Source organism: Capsicum annuum, chromosome 11 (genome assembly GCF_002878395.1).
Source record: "Capsicum annuum cultivar UCD-10X-F1 chromosome 11, UCD10Xv1.1, whole genome shotgun sequence".
Taxonomy (NCBI): Eukaryota; Viridiplantae; Streptophyta; class Magnoliopsida; order Solanales; family Solanaceae; genus Capsicum; species Capsicum annuum.
Window position 1 is genome coordinate 105,122,445 of NC_061121.1, and position 12,106 is coordinate 105,134,550.

Genomic DNA, 12,106 nt, shown 5'->3' on the forward strand with positions numbered 1-12,106 from the left:
AAGCAATAAATGTACACTTGCCAAAACAATGAATTAATGAAGACAGTTGTAACGAACTTTGTAAATTGATATCTAATGAACAAGTAGCAAAGCCCATGTAAGATTCAAATTAGAAATCAAAAGAGAAAACATAAAGTCAAAACTTGAAATGGGGATAAGGGGAGGAAAAGCATTGCATTTGTCACAAGAAAAAAAATGACAAAACAATAGCATATCCTGTGTAATCGCACAAGTGGGGTCTGGGGATTAAAAAGTGTACGAAACAAACCTTACCCCTACCTCTTAGAGATAGAGAAGTTGAGTTTGATAGACCCACAGCTTAATTAAAGCATGTCAAACAGTGGGAAAACTGAAACGTGGGATACATATATAAAAAGCAATAACAACAATGAAGAAGTCAGAAATGAACAGCATTACAAGAAATTAATGCAATAATAAAAGAACAAAAAATTAAAAGACAGTGATACCCAAAATTGAAGAACAAGAAACAATGAGAATAGTGCTAATACCACAGGCAAGAAGGAATGTCTAAGTATCACCGCCAAACCGATCTCACATCACAGGGAAGCAAGAGAACGCTCAACTACTAACTAGACTTCTACTCAAATTCGCGACTTCACAACTCTCCTATCTAAGATCATATCCTCGGTGACCTCAAAATGTGTCATGTCTTATCTAATCACTTCCCCTCAAAACTTCTTCGACTTGCCTCTACCTCTTCTAATGCTCACCACTGTCAACCGTTCACACCAACTCACTGAGGCATCCACACTTTTCTTCACATGCCCAAACCATCAAAGTCTCGCTTCCCGACATTGACAAACACAGAGCCAATCCTATCTTTACCTAAATCTTTTAATTCCTAACATTGTCTCTCCTAGTAAGCTCACACATCTACCTTAGAATCCTCATGTCTGCAATATTTATCTTCAAAACATGAGAATTCTTAAATAGCCAACACACTACTCATACAACATAGTCGGTCTACCACTACTCTGTAAAAAATTAATTTAAAATTTTGGCAGTACCTCCTTAACACACCAGAGACTCCTGAGGCAAGCGTCCATTTCAACAATTCAAGAATACTTGATGAATGGTCGACCACCTGTTACGTTAGAAAAGTAAAAAGCCAACCCTAATACAAGGTATGATACAAATCGACCCACGAGGAAGTGACCCAAATGTAAGAAAAGACCCACTAAGGGTTGTTTTGACCCGCTCTAGAAATGCTAGAGCAGATCAAAAGCGAATCCAAAGCACCTTGGATGCATGACCCTTCCAACAGGCTTTCGAGCCCCATTTTGCACTCCTTCGACCTTGCCTAAGTCCTTTGACCCTCCTTAATGGTAATCTTCCTCCATGTGGCATCTTTTAAAAGCACTAAGGAATCATCAAGCACCTCGAGCATCATACGTATCTCATCCAAAGGTCCGGAGGCAATTTGACTTGTATCAAGGTGACAAGCCTCACTTCAAAAACCGACATCAAATGCAGCATCACTGAACTTACACTCCAAGGATTCAGTCTTGGTCTGCTCAAAATGAACCCTTTAGGTTCTAGTGTGTGTTTATAAACCTCCAGCCTAGTGTTAACTCCGCAACGAGTCTGATCAACTAATACTACATCATATGTGAATAATATAAACCACGGCACCTCACCTTGAATATGACATGCCACTTCACTCACAACCGGTGCGAAAAGAAACAAGCTATGAGTTGATCCTTGGTGCAACCCATCAAGACTGGAAGTGCTCTAAGTCTCATCCCATTGTCGTCACTATAGTCTTAGCTCCATCGACCTGTCCACAATCGCGATAGTGTACATATGCATCTCCAAGCCTCTATTCATCTGCATACAACCTCCATTGAGACTTTATTGCATGCCCTCTTTAGATCAATGAATACCGCACGTAAATCGATCCCCCTCTCCCTACTCTGTTCCACCCGTTTCCTCACAAGGAAGATGGCTTCTACAACAGATCGCCTTGAGATGAATTCGAACTGGTTCTCAAAAATAGATACACCCCAACTCACCCTCATTTCCACCACTACCTCTCACACTTTCATAGCATGGCTCAACAACCGATACCCTTTTGGATGTTGCAGTTCTGGATAACCCTTGTTGTACAACAGAATCATCGTACAAACCTCCATTTTTCAAACGTCTTCGCTATCGTAAAAGTGACATAAAATAACTCAATCAACCACTCCAAGACTACTCTGCCAATATTCTTTTAGAACTCCACCGAAATCTTATCTAGCCCGATTACTCTTCCCATGCTCATCCTACGAATAACCCATTTAAGCTCGCCAACATTTATAGACCTGCAATAACTTAAATCCCACGCCTCTCAAAGTGCTCTAACTCTCCCATCACAATGTCCTTGTTCCTTTCTTCGTTCAAGATTTTATAGAAATATGTTTGTCACCTTCGTCTATGAGTGTCGCAGCCACTAACACTCTCCCTCACATATCTTTAATGCATTTCACTTGGACCACTTCTCGAGTCTTCCTCTATTTTGCCTTGGTTAGCATGCACACTTCTTATCTCCGTCTTTGTCCCCTAGTTCCTGATAAAAGCGCTCGAAAGCTACTGTTCTTGCAGACGAAACAGCTAATTTTCCTCCTTCCTTGCCACTTTATGTACGTCTATATTTGTCCTCTTATCCCAACTTTATGAAACAAGAAAACAATACATGTGGTCCTTTCTTGAAGCACCTTTTCTTTCGAGAAAGGTCACCTTTACACAACGTGAGCAGAATAGAGATGGTCATAAATTATACTGGTGTTTCAGCAATTAATGCAATTCCAAATTTCTTTCCACAAAGAAAGATAGCACATGATAAAAACTAAAACCAAAAACATAAAAAGCTTGAGCATGCATGAAATGAGGGACTTGTCACTCATTATTATTTATTTAGAATGGAAAAATCATGAGCTTTGGACGTCAACAAAGAAACTATTCCACCCTGAGATGACTTGAAAGAGTGAATTGCTACTCTATACAGCTCCTGCTAAGTAGACGAAGCAGCAGTTTCCAAGACATACCATTCTCACGAAATGCAGTCCAAGACCAAGCACAAGATTGTATCTGATAAGCAATACTAAGGAAGAAACATCGTCGTCATCACCTTAATAAGATGCTAATATGCGTGTTGTATTCAAGACACCAAGTTTACATATGCATTTGCATTCTCTTTAATGTCCCATTAGCATCTAGTGAGGAAAAGCATGTGTGTGACTTCTTGAAATATCTTCATAAAGCGGGAATACGGAAAGAGCATACTAACCAACGCATGTCTTAATCAAGAAATGCTCCATCATAGATCAATAAATCTAAAGGTCATGAAATTAGCAGTCTAGAGGATGACCGCCATCAATATCATTATTATTTCAATCGACAAGATCCAACTCCAGCCCATGCATACAGGCCAATTCTCAGAAGTTTCTGCACTACCAACCTATGTTGGAATCCTCTACTAAAATCATAGTACTTTCAAACATCACAATAGAAATGCAGGAATATTAAGCAACTAGTCATCTAACAGAAGCAGAATACTTCATACTGTTCAAACATTTCCATTAGCTAATCTTTAGTATCTGACATATTTATATTCAAAGGTCTCAGACATCTCCTTATAGATAGCTGCAAACTTCAGGAGAAGGTAGTGTCGTCGACTGGACAGGTGACGCTATTCAAATCCTCTCAAAAGATGAGGTCCTGAGCTTCACATGAAATGGAAAGAATGTGATACAAATATTCCAGTCTGTACCATGCCTCCTTTCTTATATTCTTATTTTCTGAAGTGGCAGCTAATCAATTAACAACAACAACAACAACATACCCAGTATATTCCCACAAAGTAGCAGCTAATCACCCAAGCCACAAATAAAGATCTGCAAGAAAAGCAATCCCAGCTCCTCTCACCCAGCTTCTTCAGAAGTTAATCATGACCCAGAACCAGGGCAACATGCCCCAGGAAGAATTATATCTTCAGTAAATCCAGAATGTAGTATAGGATTACAGCTAATGGCACATATGCACTTTAAGTATTAAGGAGGTAGTACAACAGCAAGCAGTAACATCATATGCAACAGAATATGTTCAAACTACGGAGACAATTAACTAGCAAGAAGAAAATACACATACAGGTGACCCCAAAATGATGCCAAAGACTGAAGCCAATCAGATAAATTAAGGCCGTCATCTTTCAGCTTCTCTCTCCCACTTTGTGCCAACCGTTCAATAACAACATATTCCAAAATATCATACTCCAGCTGCTTCATAAAATAAAATCCATAAGATAAAGCAGAAATAAATCAGAATAATATCCAATTTTGAACAAAATCAACTCAACATGCAATTTAACAAACTATTCTATGTCTTTCATGGACAAGTAATAATAGTTAATTGAAAAAAAAAAAAAGAAAACAGAGCAAATTATGAAAAGACATAATAGGAGTGTAAAACATTGTAACAAAGTTCCTCAGTAAAATGCTAGTCAAGGCAAGATGCATGATCAATGATGTACAAATTATGTAACTTCTGCACAATCTGAAGGAATAAGGGGACGTTCGTAAGGAATCTGAATCCCTGGGATGAAAAACAAAAACTTAGTGCACTTGAGGGAGGAATATTTTAAACATATAAGGTTCTAGAATGAAGGTTGGCTAGATGAATCTGCATTAGAAGATATATTTCCACATTCATACAGAATTTCCGTTAACCAGGAGCCAGCAATTAAAAAAATACAAGAAGTAAAATCTAAGGGTCACAAGGTTCATAGCTAGCTTTGGCATTCATTGGACAAGTCCTACGACATTCAGGAATGTGTTCAGAGTGCATTCAGAGTGCTGGAAAAATGCATGTCCAGATGCATCCGTAAAGAAGATCTGGAGATCAATACCTCTTAGCATAGCTAGGAGATATGCAAACAAAGTAATAAGAGGTGTTTTGAAATGCCAAAAGGAGTGTTAGAATATGAGTAGGAATAGGAATAGCATATAGAATCCTACATGGAAAAGGATTGTAATGCAATGTCCTACTTGGAAAAGGATTGGAATGTAGTGTCTATAAATAGGGTCTCGGTCTAATAATGTAGTTACAACAAATCAATAATAACCTTCTCTTATATTCCTCACAAGGAGCAGTTCAGTCTGTGAAATATAGTTGCTTGCACCTCCCATAATATTGGGAAGATGGAAATGTTGTTATGAATTTAGGTAACATAATGGGCATGCTAGACAGCTTAGACTTCTAATGTGAACTAGCCGGCTTTCTCTCTGTACTTTCACAGTTTATAATAAATGTAAGCTTGTCAAAAAACAAATGGTTAGAAGGAATTCCCACATCTAGGAGGTTGGGAGTATAATCCAATTCTTAGAAATATTAAAAAAGAAAGGGAAATTTAAAATGTTTAAAGCCCAAAACAACACATTTGTGTCCACAAGGCCAAATTTTTTAGTTCATACCTGCATAGCTAACAATCTTTGCAACAGTGTCTACACAACCATATACATTATTAAATAGTAACTATACACCTTTATAAACAATATATCTACCTTGTATTAAAAGTGTATCTACCTTCTATAAAAATGTATTATAATGTGTAGAAGTTTATGACACATCAATAGCTACCGTGACAAACTTATTTTGAGATTTTCAGTAGCAATTCTTGTTCCAAATCTCAGTTAAATTACTTCAAAGTTTGTAGACTATTTCCAACAAGTCAAAACAACACCTGCTCCAGGTTTCTCATAAATATCGTAATCATAATACACACATCATCAAGTTTGTTCCACAATGGTGGGTTAACTTTCTAATATGATCTTCATTATCCAAATCAAATCAAATCAAATAAATACTATAACCACGATTCGAGCTCTAACCATAACAAAAAATCAAGTTAGTCAACTAACAATCTATAGGGCTCACAATTTCCTGATTCAACTTTGCTGTGGCAATCTGGTTTCGCACAAATTGTATATAAAATGGGCTATATTTAGCAAGGATGGAAGAAATGGGCTAATTGGTACTATATTAACACTGGAAAGGACATGAATAAAAATCTCAAAAATCAATTCAAAGAAGTGAAGAACAATAGGTAAAACATAACACTTTTGTATGAAGAGTAACGCAAACTGGCCAGTCAGTCGAATCAAGCTACAATATCCTCAATCATGCAAGCACAAGGAGGTTCAGTTGATAGCACCCAAGAAGGCTTGAGTGCTATCACGGGCTTTGAATCCTTCATCGCACCATTTAGAGCTTCGGATGCTTTAGAAGAGAATGGAAGAAGAATTCAAAGTCCATAATATGATAAAATGGATTTTCAAGAGGTCAGGAGGAAGGACAAAGAGTAAAGTGAGCTTCCCAAATGAAGTGGGCCCAACAAGTTTATTAATGCAAGTCTATGATTATGGGGACATTTTGGGTATTAATTACCTACACCCATTGTAGTCCATATAAATAGACAGCGCGAGGTTTTAGCAGATTAATTTTTTTTTTAATTGTACCTCTTGTGAGCATTTGCCATTTTGTGAAAAAACTTGTTATTCTTGTCTTCTTTGAGCCAGTGTCCTAGATCTTGGCCTCCGAGAGATTTCTTCATTTTTGACGAAATCCTCATACTCCATAAGTAGTGCAGCTTTCCTCATTTTCTCCTTCTTTAAAGGCCTGTTATCCAGTATCTCCTCCAATTCAACCATTTGGCCCAGCAGGGTCCTTTTTTGAGCACTAAAATTTCCTTGGTAGCTTTTGCTCCACTCTTTAAGCTTTGTTTTGACGGCTTTGAGTTTGCAAGCCAGCATGTAGTCTAGTTCCCTGAAGGATGTAATGAGTTCCACCAGTTTCTGACTCAGTCGGCAAATCCTTCTGTACCTAACGGCTAACACCATTCTCTTACTTTGAAGTATGATCTGTTGTGGGTCCATATTCCACATTGCAGGGCTTCTGGATGATGATTTGAAAACATTCTCTGCATTAAAATTTGCTTAATGTTGCTGAATTTGTCATCCCATTCCTCTGAAATAAGGATTCTATCAATCCTAGAAGCTGTGAGCTGATTATCCCCTTTGGACCATGTGTGTAATCCCCCTTTTAGGTTCAGATCCAACAACTTCATGTCTTCCATAAAATCTAAGATTCCACCATATATCAGATCTTCTTTTGCAGTTTCTTTTCCCTGTGGGGCATCTAGTTGTATTAAAATCCCCACAAACAGCGCAAACCCTTCCATCAAACCCCTCACTGCACTAATTTCATCCCAAACCAGTCTTTCTACCATGCCACAATTAGGAACATATACGCTTGTTATATGACATAAGAACTCCCGGAGTAAAGCTTCAAATTTGCAAGTGATGGTATAGGCTCCAATTTCTAAAACCTCCCCTTTCCACACTCTCCTGTCCCATTATAAAACTATTCCCCGCTTGAACCAGTAGCCTAAAGGAAAGAAAACCTCACCCATCTACCTCCCCATATTTGACATAGCATGACCTTTATTTCCCGCTCCAATTTGGTTTCTTGGAGGCAGATGATGTCTGCTTTCCAATCCATAACCAAACTCTTCACTAATCTTCTTTTATCTCTGGCATTCAATCCCCTCACATTCCATGAGACTAGTTTCAAATTCATGGATCCTTCGGCATCAAACTCCTTCCCCTGCTTTTTTTACCACTATCTTTGAATTTTACATCAAAAGATGCTAGAGCTTTTAGTTCCTGCGCACCTTTGAATCTGGTTTTCTTAAGCCCCTGCTCCATCATCCTTGCTTGTCTGCTACAGTCTATTCACCTCAAAAAGCTCCAGTCCTTCCTCCTCGTGGCACTGGAAGTCCACCCCAATCAACTTGCTCAACTTGACTAGATTTTGAGGAACCCAAATGTTTGTATCCATTTCTTTATCAAGAATCGCATTCTGTGTTTGCATGTGAGTGGCGCCACATCTTCCACATCCCAACACCCTTCCACTGAGATTGAATTTAGGGAGATTACTGAGTTTTCATCTTCTTTCAAGCCAAACTGTCCTCCTCCTGGTTTGTGTCTTGTGCTTCTAATATCAATTCGTTATCTGTGGTTGCAGGCCCCACCATAGTTTCTTAACTCCAGACTGCAGCTGCGGACGAAAGTGTCTCTGTAATCATCTGGTTTTTTCCATGTATCTCTATCTGTTCCAGAACTTCTGTGATAGCAGCGTGTTTTTCATCCGTCAAAAGCCTCTCCTGCATGTTATTGTAAATTAAATGAGCCGCTGGGTCAGGCACAAATAATTTCTTTGTCCACACCGATGGCCCACTTCTTTTCTAAGGCCCAGTCCTACATTCAGACTTTGTGTTATAAAACTATCTTTATCTCCCACATGCCTCTCACGTGCATACTTATTATGTTGTGCTCCAGCTGTTGATGTACCCACGTGACCTTTAGTCTGTGTTGGCGTGAAATCTAAAGATATAGATAGAGATCCTCTAAAGTGGTCCTAGGGTTTCCTCTGCTCTGGCCTTCTCTATCATTCTCACTGTTGCCGGAATCACACACAAGATCGGCAATTTGAAGATGTATCCGTCACTTTCCATCTCCACCTCTCTAGGAACCTCTGGACCGTCAGCTCTAACTTAATCCTGGCCCAACACAGATGATTTTTGAGTGCGGTTTCCTCTGTTTAAATCCACCCCCACATATCTCGCCGATATGTTTGAAAGTGGTTTCCGACCACATGTTCAAAGGCAAAGAGTAGGTACGGATCCATACCTAGCTTCTTGCCAGCTCTTCTGGACAACATCCAACAGTGGGTGACCACAAGTGTCAATTTTGATTTCTTCCATCTCCTATATCCATGGACAACATGCTCTGCTTCCTTTCTCGATGGGAGTTCAAAAAGAAACTGGGAATCATTCATTACGTATCTGGATGAGTGTACAGAAATTTCCCCACAATACATCTGTCGAGCACATCATTTTCCAACACACTACTGCTTCAGGGAAAGATGAGTCTGCCCCTGCTGATCTGATGTGTCGACCCTTTTGAAGCCTTTGTCGACCAACTTTTGCTTCTGGTGGCTGCAGCAAAAGAGAGTTTGGGCTGACGTTTCCTGATAACTTCGGCTTTCTCTCCCCTTTTTGGGACCCCAATGAACTTTGTAATTTTCTGCGCTATTGTTGTCCATCCAGCATTTAATGTAATCTCCAAGCAATTATAACTGATCTATTTCCCCCTTGAACTGCAATAAAGCTGATGTAACTACTATGCTCATTGTATTTAAGAAAGCATAAAAGTCAGTGAAGTGGTCTCTTGTTTTTCCATCTCCTGAGCGACAATGTTTGCTCCTTCGAAGCTTCAATAAATACATGGACTAGCCATCTGATAGCTTTGAGACTTAAAAAGCTACCTTCCTCGTTAAATTTCTGCTCTCAGTCCATTCAAACCAGTTTCTGACCTAGAGAATGTCAAAAGACTTGAAACCGGAATGGAAATAAATCCTATCTTCCCTCATAGAAACTGTTAAATGAACCTCTCTGTATCCAGCCAGCATTTTTCAATTAATCGACTCTTTAATTGTTAGTAGTGGTCCATAGATATGGTACATCTTATCAAATAGAAGAAGATAAGTTGTAGCTAAAGATGTCCCAAGGAAAATAACTTTAAGAAAAGCTATAAGTTTATACCCCCTCCATCCATTTTTACTTGTCAAGTATTGACTTGGCACGCCCTTGAGGAGCAATAAATAGAATGAAAATTTTACTACAAATATAAGACTCAATGTTTTCGAAGATGCATTGGAAAAAGACTTTAGTTAAGAATTAGGGTAAATTATGAACTAAGTGATATATCATCTCTTGTTTTCTAAATAGGACAAGTAAAAATGGGCATCAATTTTAAGTATAGTGGGACAAGCAAATTGGATGGAGGGAGTAACAAACTTAACAAACTTATCTTTCTTCATCAAAATAATTTACACCAAGTCTAAAAGAAACTAATAGCAAAAATGATATTGAACATATGAGCCCACTCAGTTCAAGGGGAGTAAACAAGGAGGATAAAAGAGCGAGGTCAAGATGTTGTAGAAAATAGAGATCCGTCCCCAAGAAAATGGCTTAATCTTCACTTACGACTTTTTAAGGAGATACGTTAAAAGGTCTGGAAGTATTACTAATGGATATATGGGATAAATGAAGAATCAAATTGTAAGGAGAAATCAATGGTATAAGTTGTAAGGAATCTTTTATTGGAAATAAACACTGGTCTAAACGGGCTGTTTACAGGAATTTATGTTCCCTCTAGTAGAGGAAGTTAAGGAAATAATTACCAGCTGAATTGGCTTCCATTGAACACACCATCAGCACCAATGTCTATTGAGAGATTTTTCAAAAGACATACAGTAGTTTTCTGGGTTTTTTAAAAATAAAGTAAGGTGATATATATTTGGCATCAATAAGATGCATAGTACAAAAGAGTTCAGCTAGCTCCTAATACAAAAAATTACCCTCCAGTCAGGGAGCAGAACCAAACAGAACCAAAGAAATTTACCAAGCATCGAATACTAATAGAATCTAGGAATGCGATAACATCATTTACATGGGAAAGATTACTATACAAATTTCTACGACATTTGGCTTGAAGTGATCTGTTGGGAATTTAAAATACCATCAAAGCATCTATATTTCCTTTCGGTCCAAAAGCACCTAAAGCCAGACAGGTGCTACCAATTGTTGACACTCAATTTTGTCACGGCTTTTCTCTAAATAATTTCTTTTTGGCCCAATAATTATTGCAAAGCCAACATATTATTTTATCACTACTACTCTGGTATTTAATTATCATTATTTTCCTTTCACATTGTTCTACATTGTTAAGGAATACTAAGCAAATATTTTTACATTACTACTTTTAGTACACTAAATAATTATCTCATCTTTAAGTTTTTACTTTAGTTTAGTTCATACAACTATTTTATTTTAAACTATTTAATTAATTATTGAGCTACTTATTTCCTATCTACTCTATTTTATTTAATTTGTTACTTTAGTTATTTATTTTTTATATCATTTTATCTTGGGTCTATGCTTCAGGGGTATAGAGAGATTAACGAGGATATCACCCATCGGATTGGGATAGGGTGGATGAAATCGAGGTTCGCTTCTGATACGAGCCAAATGGCCATATTAGCTTTTGTTGACATCTTTGGAGGCCAACACATAAAGACTCAAAACTTGGTCACCGCGAGGACACAAAAACATGCATGGAGGACCCATTTTGAGCATTCCATAAAGCAATTCCGAGTGTGGAAGATTGTGTGGGGCTTACCTTTGATGTCAACCCGAGATCACAAGTGTTAAAGCATGACCCCATGGTTTTGGAGCATTGAAGAAGCACCCTTCATTAAGGGTATTTTGGTGATTACATGCGTTGGAAAGACACTCCATAGGCGCCCCTTTTCATTAAGGGTATTGTGGTCATTTTATGATGTAATAAGCTAGGCTATAAATAGGTTCTTATTAGTCTTATTTTCCTTAGTTGATTATGGATATTTGAGAGAACATTGAAAGAGTTCTTCTCTCTTTGAGAGTGTAGTGTAGGGCTTGGAAAAGCCAATATTGATCTTTGCTTAAAAACAATAGTTGTAAGACGGATTTGATTCCCTTTGCGGTCACCGTAAGACCTTGGCGTTTGTCTCTACGAATCTTAGGGCTCTTAGGGTTTGATACACCCTTAGGTTCTTATTGTTTGTGGATTCTCATGTCAAGTTAACTATCTTTACTTTAATGCATTTTTTGAGTTTGTTTCTCTTCATCTACTTCTCGGTTTCATCTTAGAGTTTCACTATCATTACTTTAATGCATTTTTTGACTTTGTTTCTCTTCATCTACTTCTAGGTTTCATCTTAGCGTTTCATCTTATTTTCGGTTTTCATAGTTAGATTTGTATCAACTTTCAGTATCTTGTGTGACAAGAAGGTGCCTATACTCAAAGGCAAGTTCTACAGAGTGGTGGTTAGACTGGCTATGTTGTAGGGGCGGAGTGACGACCAGTCAAGAAACCTCACATCGAAAAGATGAAGGTGGCGGAGATGAAAATGCTACGGTGGATATGTAGGTGTACTAGGAAAGATA

General features: G+C 38.1%; 1 protein-coding gene across 1 annotated transcript in view; it reads right to left on the reverse strand.

Annotated features, from left to right (window-relative positions):
* The window catches only part of LOC107855753 (THO complex subunit 2), a gene marked incomplete in the record, with an annotated part of 111,407 nt that overhangs the window by 46,280 nt on the left and 53,021 nt on the right, over nt 1–12,106 (reverse strand). Inside the window, 1 exon segment of the mRNA XM_047398879.1 lies at nt 4,150–4,280. Within this exon segment, the coding sequence (XP_047254835.1) occupies nt 4,150–4,280 (131 nt within the window).